The sequence below is a fragment of the Neolamprologus multifasciatus genome, chromosome 13, assembly GCF_963576455.1.
Source record: "Neolamprologus multifasciatus chromosome 13, fNeoMul1.2, whole genome shotgun sequence".
NCBI lineage: Eukaryota > Metazoa > Chordata > Actinopteri > Cichliformes > Cichlidae > Neolamprologus > Neolamprologus multifasciatus.
In genome coordinates, this window is record NC_140451.1 from 33975257 (window position 1) to 33991199 (window position 15943).

At 49.5% G+C, this 15943-nt stretch overlaps 3 protein-coding genes across 6 annotated transcripts in view; 1 reads left to right on the plus strand and 2 right to left on the minus strand.

Moving 5' to 3' along the window:
• The window catches only part of LOC146505956 (very long chain fatty acid elongase 6-like), a 15995-nt gene continuing 52 nt past the window's right edge, over positions 1 to 15943 (plus strand). Inside the window, exons 1-5 of one of the 2 annotated variants that reach the window (XR_014877564.1) lie at positions 1 to 626; positions 1385 to 1516; positions 3616 to 3767; positions 3843 to 15572; positions 15621 to 15943. The exon at positions 15621 to 15943 is cut by the window's right edge and continues 52 nt beyond it. Coding sequence is in view for 1 of the 2 variants with exons in the window: in XM_085182583.1 (XP_085038709.1) it covers positions 523 to 626; positions 1385 to 1516; positions 3616 to 3767; positions 3843 to 4267 (813 nt within the window). In the remaining variant the exon portion in view is untranslated. Of the gene's footprint in view, positions 627 to 1384; positions 1517 to 3615; positions 3768 to 3842 lie in introns of both variants that reach the window. The other variant, XM_085182583.1, reaches the window with a different exon arrangement.
• Positions 6972 to 8752, minus strand: LOC146505957 (barrier-to-autointegration factor-like protein). The gene is made up of 3 exons (XM_085182588.1): positions 8642 to 8752; positions 8081 to 8207; positions 6972 to 7354 (listed from the first exon to the last, which is right to left on the minus strand). Exons 2-3 carry the CDS (start codon positions 8204 to 8206, stop codon positions 7208 to 7210), a joined length of 273 nt encoding a protein of 90 aa, XP_085038714.1. The 5' UTR covers position 8207; positions 8642 to 8752; the 3' UTR covers positions 6972 to 7207.
• abhd12 (abhydrolase domain containing 12, lysophospholipase) overlaps positions 12887 to 15943 on the minus strand; it is an 11688-nt gene continuing 8631 nt past the window's right edge. For all 3 annotated transcript variants that reach the window (XM_085182581.1, XM_085182582.1, XM_085182580.1), the window contains 10 exons: positions 15820 to 15939; positions 15695 to 15725; positions 15345 to 15390; positions 15133 to 15265; positions 14691 to 14728; positions 14381 to 14460; positions 14221 to 14303; positions 13750 to 13828; positions 13275 to 13402; positions 12887 to 13200 (listed from right to left, as the gene is read on the minus strand). In XM_085182581.1, the coding sequence (XP_085038707.1) occupies positions 13164 to 13200; positions 13275 to 13402; positions 13750 to 13828; positions 14221 to 14303; positions 14381 to 14460; positions 14691 to 14728; positions 15133 to 15265; positions 15345 to 15390; positions 15695 to 15725; positions 15820 to 15939 (775 nt within the window). In that variant the 3' untranslated portion in view covers positions 12887 to 13163. The remainder of the gene's footprint in view (positions 13201 to 13274; positions 13403 to 13749; positions 13829 to 14220; positions 14304 to 14380; positions 14461 to 14690; positions 14729 to 15132; positions 15266 to 15344; positions 15391 to 15694; positions 15726 to 15819; positions 15940 to 15943) is intronic.

The following is a 15943-nucleotide window of genomic DNA, read 5'->3' on the forward strand; positions in this document are numbered from 1 at the left end:
TAATGGTGTCATGCATTCACACTGTCAGCTTCACACAGGGACCCTCAGCTGGAAGATGGCCCCGCCTCTATATGCAGGTAAAGGACACCTGTTACCTGCTCTGCCCTGTTCTCAGCCCACATCTGTCCCAAAGGAGCGCTGGGAGTTTACCCAGAATGCACTTTGTTTGGTTTCCTACAGTGAGTGATCAGAAACGGATCAAACACTGATACACAGAACAGAACCGGACTCTGCTGAATCTGGGGTCAAGGGTCAGGGCTTAAAGGTGCTCAGACAGTCACACCTGTAAAAGGCAGCAGGTGACCCCGATGTCCTTCCTCGGGTCACGCTTAAAGACAGCTGAACTTTTCATGGCAGTGAAGCTTGAACACGTCACTGAAGTATGAATGAAACGCAGAGAGGTGAGTCCGGAGGCCCCGCCCCCTCCGCAGGGCTGTTTAATAGGGCCGCAGACAGGTGCGCGGACAGACTGCGGGCGGGCTCCGAGCCAGCTGTTTCCTGTCGTTACTGGAGTCTGAGAGAATGGAGATGCTGCCGGTGAACGGGACGGACTTCCGGCTGTCCGAGTACAGCTTCGAGCGGCGCTTCGACGAGCGGGGAGCGATCGAGTGGATGCAGGCCAACTGGTGAGTCCCGCTTCAGCCGAAACCCCGAGACGGTCCCGGCTCCTCTCTCCGGGACCGTCTCGAAAAACGGCAACATTAAATTAAAGTTAAGTTAGTAAAGTTATCGTGTTTTTAAAGGTGCTCTTCGTTTTACTGGGACACTCGGGATACAGCCTCGGTTTCGGGATACACCCAGGAATCCCCCCGATCCGGTTCACCAAAAGTGTCTCACCTGCCCGGTAGCGGCAGTACCGGGAGGACCGGCTCTGTGTCGGTGGAGAGCGTGATTTGTGTGCCGTGATAGCGGGATAGATGGGGCGGTGTGGGTTTTTCACGACACTCGGACTCATTCGGTTTAAAAGCCGCTTTAAGCGCAGACCGGGAGGAACCGCAGAAACGAACTGTTTTTGAACGGGGTTTGGTGGGAGCACGCACGGATACTTTCTCCGGGTACACACCTGCCGAGAAACCTCCAGAGCCTGACGTAAGGACGTGTGGTCAGTGGAGCACGCGGGTGTACCGCAGGTGAGCCGCTTGGCCAGTGACGTCACGGTTGTGTTTGCTTTCGTCGCGCCGAGCCCTCCGCGAGCGACGCGCGTGATGCGACGTGAAATATTTGCTCATAACTGTGATAGGAACACAGCCGGTGATGTGCGCATGCGCCAGCTGCTGTATTTAAAAATGATGGAACCCTTCAGAAACTCTGCTGCCACCAAAACAAATGATTTTCCCTGAATCCAGAAACGTTGACGCTCCTAAACACGTGTTTGCTCCCGCAGGAAGAGCTCGTTCGTGTTCTGCGTGCTGTACGTCGCCCTGGTCTTCGGAGGGCAGCACTACATGAAGACACGCCCCAAGCTCAACCTGCGCCGGCCGCTCATCCTCTGGTCACTGAGCCTCGCCATCTTCAGGTAACACTCCTCACACACTCACACGCACCCCACGGACAGCGGGACTCGTTCCTTGCTCTGTGATTGGTCACAGAGTTAACCACGCATAAGCGACACCTAAAACGAGACGTTCAGCAACGCTGTGATGGTCTGAAGCTCCTCCCACTACATCACCATAAAAGAGCTGTCAGTGTTGGTCGTGGCGTGACTCAGTGATGTCACTGATCCCACCGTCAGGCTGCAAATGAAGGAAACTCTCAAAGCAGTGAATCCCGGGTGGGCGGGGCATGCACCGCTAGTAGGGGAGACCGGGGATAGTTGTAACGTGGGTCAGTTGTAACACTTCCAATTTCTCCAATCAGGGCTAAGTTTCAAATGATGTGACTCATCCTGTGCATGGCCAACTCAGTTCTGCTATCACATGTGAAAAATCAGCACATTTTGTCAAACACAGACAATTTAACACGAAAAAAAGTAATTTGTATACCAAAAAGTAAGTTTTTCTACTTTATTTCAATTTCTAATAGAATTATCTGCTTTGCAGTTAAACTCATCAAACTTAAATTATGTTATTTGTATGTCTATGGGGATATATTCTGTGTAGGTCTTTAGTGCTAATGTTTTAGCCGTTGGCTGTAATGTTAGCTAGTTCATGGCTACAGGAGTCTGGGTCAGTTGTAACAATAATGCAGATGTTACAACTCACCACACTATCACTTTAACTTATATTAAACAAGTTGGGGCAAAGACATCAGCAGAGAGAGGTTCACTGGTCGCTTCTGTATATGCGGTTAATGCCATTGGCAACACAATTCCTCCACTGTTTGTGTTCCCACACATACATTATGCAGACCACTGTGTCAGAGATGGACCAGTAGGAAGTACTGGTAGTGGAAATAAATCAGGAGGGTGCAAGAAACAGATTTCCTCATCTTTCTGAAGCACTTTGTAAACCACACCAAGGTAAGCCGTGATAAAAAGTAATGGAATTACGATGCTGGTGAACAACTACATTTTTTCAGCTTCATTGTTATGTTCAAAATTGGTGCAAGTGTTGTAGGTTATAATGCCCACTGAGCCAATGACGCCAAACTCAAGGAAGACCAACCAAAATGACTGAAATATTCAGTTGCAGAAAATTCCATAATTTATATTATAATGTTCAAAAGCTAGATTTCTGCATTCTGTCACTCACACACACACACACACACACACACACACACACACACACACATAGCTACATAAATGGCTCTAAGTGCATTCATGTGTTGAATAAACAAAGATTACATGTTAATGTTTGGTCAGTACCCTTATTTCATTGTGTTACATTTCACCCCAGGATATGTTACAACTAACCCAGACTATGGGGTTAATTGTAACATTTCACTCTTTGTGTTTGAGACCATACCATGCAATGGGTAATTGTGCTGCAGAGAAAATAGCTGCACTATTTAATAGCCGAGACATGTAAATACTTTGCATAACATTTTGAATCCACTACCTTAAAAGAGCTCCAAGCTACAGACAGAAATGTCAAAAATGTTACAACTATCCCCGGTCTCCCCTACGGTGTTTTCAACAAAGGAGAAAATTCCTTCAGTCTCGTAGAGACGCTGCAGACTGAAACTGACAGTCTCCATGGTAACCACGGGCAGCTTCGCATTCTTGCTGAATCAACACTTGTGCACAGCCAGCACGCTGTCCCCGTGGTAACCTGCGGCTCAGGTGTGTTTGTTTTCTCACCTGTGTGAGAACAATAGAGATGTGGGCGGAGTCATGGCGGCCGTTAGGAAACATGAAGCTGCTGTAAACACAAACATCAAACTCAGCAGAATGAAGCTTTAAAAGGAGCCTCACATCCTCACAGACACACAACTGTCCTGGGTTAGTGTTGACATAATGCTTCAGCTACAAGCTCACATGACCACGACCATGACCACGACCACGACCCAATTATGACCCTAAAACCACAGTTTGTGAAAAATGATTTTGGTCCCTACAAGATAGTAAGAACCAAAACGCACACAGACACACAAACGCACTGAGGGCGTCTTCAGGGTAGTGCTGCTCTGAGTGGCGTGTTTCTGTGTTCTGATGGGTTTGTTTCTCGTTCTCTGCAGCATCATCGGGGCGATCCGGACCGCTCCCTACATGTTCCACGTCCTGAGCTCCAGCGGCTTCAGACAGTCCATCTGTGACCGGAGCTTCTACAACGGCCCGGTCAGCAAGTTCTGGGCGTACGCCTTCGTCCTCAGCAAGGCTCCTGAGCTCGGTCAGTGCGTTAGCTGTTATAGCCTCGTAGCGGCGCCGAGATGAAACGTGTGACTAACGTGCGCTGTGTTTGCAGGCGACACGGCGTTCATCGTGCTGAGGAAGCAGAAGCTGCTCTTCCTGCACTGGTACCACCACATCACCGTGCTGCTCTACTCCTGGTACTCCTACAAAGACATGGTGGCCGGCGGCGGCTGGTTCATGACCATGAACTACACCGTGCACGCGCTCATGTACAGCTACTACGCGGCCCGTGCCGCCGGGCTGCGCGTGCCCCGCCCCTTTGCCGTGCTGATCACCAGCGCTCAGATCGCTCAGATGGCGATGGGCGTGGCGGTGAGCGCGTTGGTGTACCGCTGGATGCAGCAGGGAGACTGCCCCTCCAGCCTGGACAACATCGTGTGGGCCGCCATCATGTACGTCAGCTACCTGCTGCTCTTCTCCAACTTCTTCTACCAGACGTACCTGCGCCCCGACGCCAAGACCACCAAGACCCAGTAAAACCAGCAGAACCAGCACTGAAGCTGCTAGAACATGATAGGATGGAAAAACCTGTGAATGACACTGAGGGGGCGGGGCCAACACACAGCTACACATATCCTTCATAGTTGATCTGCCTTTGATGCTTTCCTGCGTCAGTGATGATGAAGGCTGGTTTCACCCTCCTCAGTCATCAGGCTGGAATGTCCCCGAGCACCGATCCAGCCTCTCCCAGCATTCCTCCTCGCACTGGTTCCACTGGTTCCACCTGCTCGCCACACCTGCTCACCCGGGTGGAGCACAGACGGTTTCTGTCACTCCTGCATGTTTGAAGCTTCGTGAATCCTTTGAATGTAAGAGCAGTGCTTTGCTCTGATTGGTCCGTCTCGGTGACGCTGGAGAGGTCCTTAACCTCAGCTCCCTTTAAACCAAAGTTCTGACCTCACTTCCTGTGGCGTTTACACACGTGATCAGGAGGTTTTTCCATCCTGTCTCATTTCACTTTCGTCCGCTGACCAACAGAAGAAGCCCTCCTCCATTTTTAAAATCTATTTATTGATCATTTTGTTTACCTGACGTATGAAGGCACCTGATTGGCTGCTGGAGACGTCTGACACTTCCTGTGACGTTTACCTGTTTGAGCGTGGGGATGAACGTCGATGACGGTTTACAGAGACGTCTTCCTGTGTCGCTGTACGACTTTTATACAATTCTGTTCTTTGTTATTTTTGTACTGATGAAAACAAATAAAGACGCGCTTTTTACATTTGTACATCGTGTTCTCACCTGGACGACCTTTGACCTGCTCGGTGCTGAAAATCAGCTGATTTCTGACATTTGATTCACAGGAAAATGTGTTTTGGTCCCAGAAGTTCCCACAGAGGAGCTCAAACACGAAATCACTTCAAAGATGATTTCACCTCAGCGTCATTCATACGAAGAGCTGCGTCAAAGTGTTCTTCAGTCGTTTCCTGAGACGTCAGCGTCGCCGCAGCAGCAGCGGCGTTTCAGTCCAACGCCATCAGGTCTGATGGGATCTCTGCGCACGAGCGCATCCTCGGCTGCAGCGTAGAGTCACCACATTTACATCCAATTTATTCATGTAGCACATTAAAAAATGTTTTCCCAAAGTGCTGAACAAAAACAGATAAATGGTAAAACCGCTGACAAAATAAAAAGAGCACATCTACTCACAGCGCTGCAAACGTGGTGGCGAAAAGATGTTTTCAAAAGAGACTTAAAAGCAGGAAGTGTGTCTAATATTTAAAGTTTGTGCGCCTCAACTGAAAAAGCTTTTTCCCCATAAAGTCCAACCAGAAGCAGCTGGGCGGCTGATCTGAGGGAACACGGGGTGGAGTACGTCAGAAAGGGATGGAGGCATTTATAAGCCAACGTTAGGCCTTTGAAATTCATTCTGCCATAAACAGGAAGTTGATGAAGGAGGACAGGAAAGGCGAGATCTGGTCGAGCCTGTGTACCAGTTAAGAGACGGGCAGCAGCATTTTGAACAAGCTGCAGAGGAGAGAGGGGCGCTCGGCTGTGAAGTGCAGTCGTGCCCCAACAAAACGCTTTTTGACAACACAGAAGTTTTGTTTGTTAAATTTAAGCTCAGAGTGATGTCCCAGATTTGGATGCGCTGTTTGATGAGTGACCCAAGCCAACCATAATTAATAAGCAGGCTGCGTGAGGAATTATTAGGCCTGAATGTAATTCCCTCTGTTCTGCTTTCATGGAGGCTCAAACAGATCCTTCCTGCTGGGAGGAATACTGCTGTCTATAAGCTCCAGTCCAGGGAAACCCTCTTTAGAGCCGTGCAGGGATAAGCAGCTCTCTGACACCCTGCTGCAGCACTGTGGTAAACACTGCCCCCTATTGGTGAGGAACACAATTTTCACTCTGCTCACAAACTACGAACCAAAGTGTTTCCTGCTGTTGGACCACATATTCTGAACATAAGCACTACCCTCCTCTTGTCAGGTCAAGTACTGAGTTTAAACAGTTATTCATCCCCAACTTAAGGAACCAGACTCAGACACTTCAATCACGACTTCAGACCCGTCTGAGCTTCCTTTTCTGAGTTTGTTCACATCTGGACTTCAGTCCGGCTTTGAGCCGTCTCACAGCACAGAGAACAGCATTATGGTAGCAACTGTGGTAAACATGCAGAGCTTGTTCTATTGGACATGACTAATAGATTGGATTTATAAAGAGCTTTACAATGCCACTATTGATTCACTCTCACATTCACACACCGGTGGAGGCAGCTACGGTTGTAGCCACAGCTGCCCTGCAGACTGACAGAAGCGAGGCTGCCATATCGCGCCATCGGCCCCTCTGACCATCACCAGTAGGCGGCAGGTGAAGTGTCTTGCCCAAGGACACAACGACCAGGACAGAGAGTCCGGGGATCGAACCGGCAACCTTCCGGTTACAGATACGCTTGTAAGCCACGGTCGCTCCTGTGTTAAAGGAACCGCACTCTTCGGAAACCATTTCTAGGAGGGGTGGAGTTAAGGAGGCGGCGGGGAAAGCACCAGCAGCTCAGCATCCTCGAGCGTCTCTCAGGCTGGGTCACTGTACGTGCATGATGTCACAGGATGATGTCACACATGTACTCGTGCCTGAACACAAGCACATCTACAAACCAGCAGCAGGTGGCGCCGTGCCCTGTCACACGGAGGCGTCGATGTTTTTATGGTGGACTCAGAAAGAAGACAGCGAGCCGTGGAGACGAAGCTTTTATTCATGTAAACGTTCTTCAGTGAAACAAACTCATAAAACAGGTCAACAGACACCTGGCAGAGCGCTGTGACATCACTGTGACATCACAGCGCTCCTGCAGGAAGTCCACCTCAAACGCCAAACAGCAGCAGAGCCATCAGAAGCCTCCGAAACAGGAAGTGAGCAAACGCAGGTGTGGTTTTTGTGAAGAGGCGGCAGCTCAGAGGAAGGCGTCACACCTCAGAGGAAGGCGTCACACCACTCCTTCAGGCACTGAGCGCAGGAGCCGGCCTGGCGAGAGTTGGCGCCGATGGAGTCTTTGAGCCAATCGGTGAACATCTCCGTGTCTTTCCTCAAGAGCAGGAACTGACCGAGAACCACATATGCCTGAAAACACACACACACACACGCACACACACGCACACACAGACACACACACAGCAGTGAGTCAGTCCAGTTAGTCTCTGTGGATAGTTTCCTGCGTGATAACGGTACAGAGGGAGCTCGTCTTCATAAGTCAGCTATCTGGATTCTATTTTTCAGTTTGCACCATCGGGGGCGTGGCCTGTCTGCCTAAAGGTGGAGGGTGACACAGGCAGTTGTAGCTGCTAGCTGTCTGCTAGCTTCACCTGAACCTGTGGACGTGTTTGTGCTCTCAGTTAGCAGCTGATGCTCGAACCCACAGGAGCGTCACTCTGACTCCTGCTGATCAGTGCTCAGTAACATCCAATCAAAATCCTTGAATTTCACCGTGTACCAAACCTGGAGCTCCGCCTTCTGGACGCCCTGTTAGTACCTCACAGCAGCCGTATTATTGGTCATGTGGGTCATTAAGATGCTCCAACAGAACTACAATCTGACGACACAGCACAGTTTGTCAGAGTTCATCTCAGCAGACCTTCAGATTTCAGCAGCAGTGAAGCTGACGTGTGTGTGTGCGTGTGCGTGTGTCTGTGTGTGTGTGTCTGTGTGTGTGTGTGTGTGTCTGTGTGTGTGTGCGTGTGTCTGTGTGTGTGTGTGTGCGTGTGTGTGTGCGTGTGTCTGTGTGTGTGTGTGTGCGTGTGTGTGTGCGTGTGTCTGTGTGTGTGTGTGTGTGTCTGTGTGTGTCTGCACCTTGTCGAAGCCGTTCTCCTCCAGCTTCTTGCCCAGAGTCTCTCCGATGCCTGACAGAGCCGTCACAGGTTTGTCCCCCATCGGCTCTCCAACAAAGTCCCGGTGCTTCTGAGAGGTGGTCGACATCCTGACTGCAGGAAGCCGCGCGCACACACACACACACACGCACACACACACGCACACACACACACAGTAACTCCACAGAGCGCCTATTTCGAGTCACTTTTGCAGGGTTGGAATTGTGACATCACAAAAAACAACATTTTTTATTCACTTTGTCTCTTCCACGATGTTGTTTCTCTCCAACAAGCAGGTTACAATTACATTAGCATGACCAGTTATGCAAATTAGGCGATGACGTCATTTAGCGACTTCTAGGACAGCCAATAGCATTTTCCTTGCTGAGTTTTCAACACTGCAGGAAGCTGAGGGCTGCAGGGGGCGGGGCCAGCGCTGTTTGTGCTTCAGACCCCGTTTAAGTTTTGAACTGTGCGCGTGTGTTTGTGTGCGTGCTGCTGGACCATTAAAACCAGTGGAACCAGCTGCAGGTGGAAGCTTTACCTGTCACAGGAGGACTGGATCCCGCTGAGGTGGACCTGGGCCGGGCTCACGCGCTGGACACTAAGGAGACACACCGCGTACCTGTGAGCACGAGGAGCTCACCTGAGCACAGCGGCGGCTCAAACAGGAAGCGTTTTATTGTGGAAACCCGGATGCACGCTGAGTTCTCTGACGTTCGTGGTGTGACGTCATGACGCAGAGACTCAAAGATGGCGTTGAAGAGGACTCACTCCTCGGTGAAAATGAGATCGCAGAGGAGCGCAGATTCTGTGATTTCAAACTAAACACGCCGTGAAAATCCTCCCACTCACGGTGAGCCCAGCACACAGGTCCAGGTGACCAGCCTCAAACACGTGTGTGACGTCACGAGTTTGCAGTCCTGCTCAGACACGTCAGAGCCGTGACGGCTGCCGCTGATCCAGTCACGCACGGAGCCAGAGCGCTGCGGACACCTGTGGGGCAGGTGTGTCCAGTGATGGGACTCTTCTTTTTTCAATGTACCGCTGATTGCCCCGCCCCCTACTCATAAAGCCCCGCCCCACGACCTCCCCGTGTTGGTGTGGTGGGCGGGGCCGTAGCCACTCTTCTGGTTGTACTTACGGGCGTCCCCACTGTCTGCGGGTCACCCCGCTCCTCTCGCTCCGTGACCCGGGTACTTTAGCGGAAACGGTCCACAGCGGCCCGCCGCTGGATCCGAACCCAGCAGTACTACTACGAGTAAGCACACTTCCTGCTTCTTCATTCAGATCAAACTGAGGTCATTGTACTCGGCGCTGAAAATCTTAGAAATATGGTATCTAAGCAGATTCTGACTCTGGATGGCATTACCTTGGCCTCCAGTAACACTGTGAGGAACCTTGGAGTCATTTTTGACCAGGACATGTCGTTCAATGCACATATTAAACAAATATGTAAGACTGCGTTCTTCCATTTGCGCAACATCTCTAAAGTTAGAAATATCCTGTCTCAGAGTGACGCTGAAAAACTAGTTCATGCATTTATTACTCATTGTGATGCACTTTCCTGTGAAACAGTCTGTTTTGTGCGGTCCTGCTGACCGTCTGCGATGAAGCCATCTACCAGGTAACAGCACACCTGTGTGTCAGTGTGGAGCTGCAGTCGTGTCGAATGTGAACAAGGTGTGAGCCTTTAAACGCTCCCTGCAGAGCTCCACGCGCTGATAACCGCTGTGCTCTGTGCAGCTCGGCGAGGAGCTGGAGGAGGACGCTGGGCTGGAAACGGTGGGCTGGGACGACTGGCAGGTAACTCCATCAGACAGGTGCGCTGCTCTCTCACTTCTCCAACATCTCAGGAAACCTCGTCTCCACCAAAGAAAAGTCCTCAGTTTGTGTAAAAGTGCAGTGGTGATTTTTTATGGGCCGATTTTATTTTATTTTTTTAGTAACAGTATAAACAGTGAGAGGTGGTGGATGCGCCAGAAGCTGGTCCATGTGTAAAAATAACTCAGTTGTTTGGTGGTGGCTATGGTGGAGCTTCCACAGAGGCAACAGGTGGATGAGGGGAAGGGGAGGCAGGAGAGACCCGTGGCGGCCGCCAGTCCGAGTGTCAGGTGAACTTCAGGTAAGAAGTTATGACCTGCGGTCTGTCTGGGTCAGATATAAACCAAGTTTATTTTTGTTGTGCTGACTTTTTACTGCGTGAGCTAGCGTGACGGAGTTTCTATACAGCTGGGTGGTGCTGTGATGTTACTGATAGTGAACTTTATTTTATTCATAAGTTTAGTTAGTAGAGTTGCCTGTAAAAAGACGTAATTGTCTCGTATTCAGAGAAAATATCACACGTTTCGTGTTGAGCTGAGTAGGAACACGGACTTCAGCTACGATGAAAAAGACACAAAGCTGGAGTTTTTCTCTGTCTTTACGTTGCAGCTGCCTCTTCTTCTCTCATTCTCTCCCCTCTCTCTCCTGTTTCTACTTCAATCATGAAACTGATCAATGATCAGCTGATCATCTCTCTTGTTTGTTTATCACTTTGCACCAGAAACAGGAAACCAACGGATGTCGCGCTAAACAACAGCAGCACGTTTAAGCTTGATCAGCTGTTGTTAAAATTTATTTAATATTAGTTTCTAGTATCAGCTGATGTTTGCTGGAGCCACAGCTGTAAAGCTGCTGGTCATGATGGTTTGGATATGTGGTGAGAGGGAAACATGAAACCAGGAGATGTCTTTACTGAATCATCAGAGCTGAACAGCTGATGGAGAAACAGGTTTACCTTTTAGGTGACATGGATGAGTTGAAGTTATGAACTGTTTCTGAGAGACAAATAACACCAGGATCCTTTTCTAAGTAGCTGACAGCTGGTAACTGTGCAGGGGCGGGTCTAGCAAAGTGTTGCCAGGCGGGCAGGTAGGGCATTAACAGGGAGAGGGGGGCACAAAGAAATACTTTTCTTCCTTATTCTCATTTAAAATGTCTCACTTTTAACAAATAATTATCTAAATCTTGTGAATTATACATAAAATGTATAGAAATCATAAATATACCAACAAGACTGTACATCACTGTCACCACAGCGTTTGTTTTCATTCAAAGGCTTTATGGCTTTAATACCTGGGGGGCCGGTCTCGTCAAAATGCCCGGGCCGATTTTCGTCCCAGTCCAGCCCTGGACACGACACGCAGTGAGTTAATCTGAGCAGGTGCATTAAAAAGTAAATGGCCGGGCCAGCGGTGCTCATCACAAATCAGCTCACAGACACATTAGTTGTGCCGCTTCTTAATGACGGTATCTTAGCTAACAAACCTAACAATCAGATTCAACTTGTCATTGGCTAAAAATAACTTCGCCTACCGGTCAGAGGGATGTTGTTAGCTGGCAGCTTTTTTTCAAGTGATGTTGAAATTTCCACATTCTGACACTTCAAAAGCTTCAGCAGCTGTCGGATCAGCATCAGCACCGCGGAGATACACGGATACATCCGTAGACTCGAGACTGATCAAACCAGAAATCTTTAATGAGCAGCTGGTTTGTCTCACATTAACTGGCTGAGTTAATGCCAGTTAATGTGACATCGAAATGCAGCTGACTGAACTGAAAAGCTCGACTCTGTGGGGTCAAAGTTCGCAGAACTACAGACGCAGCTGGAATCCACAGCTGTGCGTGTTCATGGAGCTGCATGTTCACCTGCTGGACGTCACTACCTGACAAGTTTAACTGTCTTCAGAACATTGCAGAGGCCTTATTGACAGTATTTCACCTTACATGTCTGTGTGAGCAGATTTTCTCTCACATGAGTCCTCAGGTCTGAATGCTGGACACTCGGAGACCTGTGTCTCTGAGTGGGAGACCAGAGATCACATTTGCATTTTCTGTTGTTCAGTTCATTTGCTGTTATGGATAAAAAGTCTTTTTTTGTTTCATAATAGCTGATAACTATTCGCTGACAGCTGCCAACATCTGCGCACAAATATAATTCTATAAAGCTGATCTATATAGTGAGTAACTGTTCATATAGAGCGTTATTAAATTTATTGCTAACGCAGTCATACGGCACACTGACCTGTGAGGAAAGTTTAGATGTGCTCATCATCAGACCTGCATTAGAAGAATGAGGTGTTTGCTGTGGATCAACAGCTTTTAATTTGAAAGGAAAGGTGAGCTTCCTCACCTGCCTGTGCGTCCAGGTGGATATTTGTGCAGAATCGTGCCTTTGAGTCAAACAGCGAGAGAGCGCCGTTTACTCACTATCCAATCACATTACAGCATAAATAAGCTAACGTCCGCGGTGCGTTCAGGGAACCAAGCAGTTTAAAAACTAAATCTTTATTTTTTATCTTCTTTTAGTTTAAAAAAAATCATCGTGTTCGATGAAGCTGAGCATCATCATCAGCTCAGAGCTCATTAACATCATTATTGTTGTTATTTTGGTTTTGAGTTGTTGTTCGAGGCTCGGCGTGACCGCCCAGGTGTCTCGTGGGTAATGGATCCGTCTGTTTGTGTCAGAATCTGTTTCTGTTTCCTTCACCACAGAAACAGGAACCTGATGTTTTTCACACAGAAAGCTTCATTTTCTGTTTGTTTGTTTTTAAACTGTTTGTTTGTTTGTTAACATTTTTCTTTCATCTGATGATTTAACGTTTACTTTAATTACTTTTGGATATTTGTGCATCTTTACATTGAAAAATAAAAATCTCTTTATTTCAGCCACTGTAAGAAACGCTGACACGAACATTTTCAGGATGATGTTTGTTGACGTTTTTATGAAGAAAAACAACCTGACAAATAAAACAAATAATATTTAATTCAAGTCGTAACAGGCCTTCAGACACAAAGTTCCAGTGATAAACTCGACACACAGAAAGATTAAAAACTCCACTCCACCGCTCTTTAAAAGCATCGGTTGCCGTGGCGACCCTGCGTGCTGTGACGCGAGCGCGGCTGTGGGAGGAATGCTAACAGAAGGAGGAATGACGTGTCGAGGTCATGCGAGGACAAAACGAGCCGCGGCGGTGCGCCTCTCGTGAAGTGCAGAGAGTAATCTGAGTACTTCCTGTCTGTCCTCACTGTGCGACGGGGTGAGCTGTGCCCAGGAAGTCACTGAAAGAGAAGACAAAGAGCAGCGTGAGCGCGGCTTCGCGGCTCGCCGTGACATCACCGCGAGCTGATCCTACCTGAGGATGTTTGGCAGCTCCGGGCTCCTGTAGATGAACTTGTGCTTGTAGGCGAGCGCGGCGGGGAAGGGCACGAACTGAACCTTGTGACCGCTCAGGCTCTTCGACTGCGACGCCAGCGAGTAGAGCTGCAGGGAGAGGAGGCGGGTTAGTCTCTTCTTCTACTGCAGGAAAAACGGCGTGCTGCGTCCGGTCTACACCGTCACAGCGCGGCTACAGATCGTCACACAGAAACGCTCTAAGATCAGAACTCGTGCCTCTCCCTCCCGTCTTCGACGCCACCCGCCCCCCCTGAGCCTGGCTCTTCCTTCCCACCCTCGCCTGTGCGCCGCTCACAGGCTCGTCTGCTTGTTGGCTCCTCTGTGTGATTGTTGGCTCTATGAAAAGCGCCCTGTTGTGATTCGGCGTTACACAGATGCTGCCGGAGCAGATCCGCCCACATCAGATTGGTGGAGATGTTTCGTCACTTTCTTACCTTCTTGCCGAGGTGGAAAGGAACCACGCTGTCGTCCTCGGCGTGGAGGATGAGCACGGGACAGGAGATGTGGTTCATGCTGCAGACACACAAACATTCAGGGACATTAAACGCCTCTGCTGCATTCAGGGACTGCAGTTCTTCTAACAGCCACTAGGTGCTGCTGTTTAGGGCATGTGTGTGAATCACCAGATATTCACACACACGACGAGCTAATATTTCCTGATTAGTCTGCAGGGTCAAAGGTCAGCAGCTGTAATGAGAGTCTGTGACGCTGCACGAGCAGATCCAGGATCAGCTCCAAAAGACGGTAATGATCCAAAATGATCCAAAGACGGTAAAAACGTTTCCTGTTCCACCCACTCAGGGATTTACTTTAACATCAGGAGTTCAGAGCTCAGCTCAGAGGAGGCGCTCTGCACGCTGAAAACACAACGTTTCACGTGGGAGGAGCTTTGATGAGGTACATACTTCTCATCGCTGGTGAAGCGGATGTTGTTGGCAGTGATGGAGTCCAGGAAGAACCAATCAAAGCCGGGCAGGTACCGGTACACCTGAAACACACGCACTGTGAGACACACCTGCAGGAGCTGTGTGCGTCTGTGTGTGTGTGTGAGTCTGTGTGCGTTACCATGGAGAAGGGGTGACTCTTGGCCTCCTCTCTGATGTTGGTGAAAGGCGACTCTAAGATGAGCGCGTCAGGAGGACTTCCTGTGAAATGATGTCATCATTAGTACCTGACTACGTTTCCCACAATCCTCGGCTGCTGAGACGCTCCAATTAAACCCAGAAATAAACTCCTGGGAGTTTTAGTGAATGTTGTTCTCAATCTGCTGTTATTAATCCACACAGTGCTGTGCAAAAGTCTTGAGCCAGCCCTCATTTCACACACACTAAAGAGAGAAGTGTGTGTGTGTGTGTCTGTGTGTGTCTGTGTGTACCTCTGTCACACAGCCGTCTCACCACATTGGTTGCCACTCTGAAAGAAAAGAAACTCGGATTAAATCCTTGGATCTGCTTCAGCCTCGTTGCTGCTGATCGACCTCTGAGACTGAATCTTGCAGTTCCTCTAACGTCCTGCAGGGGCAGCACTGACCCCCCACCCCACCCCCACCCCACTATAAAACTTTAGCTAATTTCCACTTTTGATGCCTGACTGTTCGGAGAAGGCTTTCGGAAGTCGTGAGTAAAGCTGGAAAGGTGTGGCAGGAATGACTCAAAGCCTCACTAAGACACCACCCATCCAACATCCACCCACACCCTGAGCCGTGACCGTCCTTTCCTGTTCTCATGTGGGCGGGTCTTACAGCACTGCCACCCTATTAGTGAGTCACCTTTAAAGGGGCGGGCAGTGAGTGTGTGAGTGCACAGGTGTGTTGTTACCCTGTTCCCAGAGAGTGTCCCCAGATGTAAAGAGGCAGCGTTTTGTCTGTCCGCCGCTTCAGCCAATCATACATAAAGAGAGCGTCTGATGTCATCCCGCTCTCCGATGGCGAGCCTTCTGAATCGCCCCAACCTGTGCACACACACACACACGGGTCACACAGGTGTGCCAGCTGTGTTTGTCCGCCTGCTGTACTCGGCGTGTTTCTCACCTCTGTAATCAAACGTGACCACGTGGTAGCCTAACGAGCTGAGGACCTGAAGGAAAACAGGCAGACACAGTCAGTACAGCATCCCTCCGTCCACAGCCAATAAGATCAAAGAGATCGACAGCTGGAGAGCGTTTCACAGACGCCAACAGAAAACAGTGACAAACAGGAAGTCCACAAACTCTCAGCTGATTAAACCACGCCCCCAAACATGCGTGTGTCTCAGAAAACGTGACCCTGATCTGACCCTGTCCCTTTCAAGGGTCTGGGTCAGATCAGGGTCAGAGGTCGAGGAGTTCCTGATGAGAGTTCTGTGGTTTCTGGAAGCTTCCAAACAGCAGACGAGTGTTCACCTTGTACAGCTGCACTCTGTGGTCTCCTCCTCTGTAGAGAGACACGAGGTCAAAGGTCAAACATTTAAATCAATAACAAAGGTGTGCGTGTGTGCCCGCTGGTAGGGCCGCGACGGGGGGTTCACCTGGTCCCTGCGTTTCCGTGGAGATAGAGGATAACGGGGTGGGAGGAGCTAAACTTGGACTCGTACCAGTCGCCTTTCTTCCCCTGAGCTTCTCTCCACATCTGAGCAGGAACCGTGTGCCTGA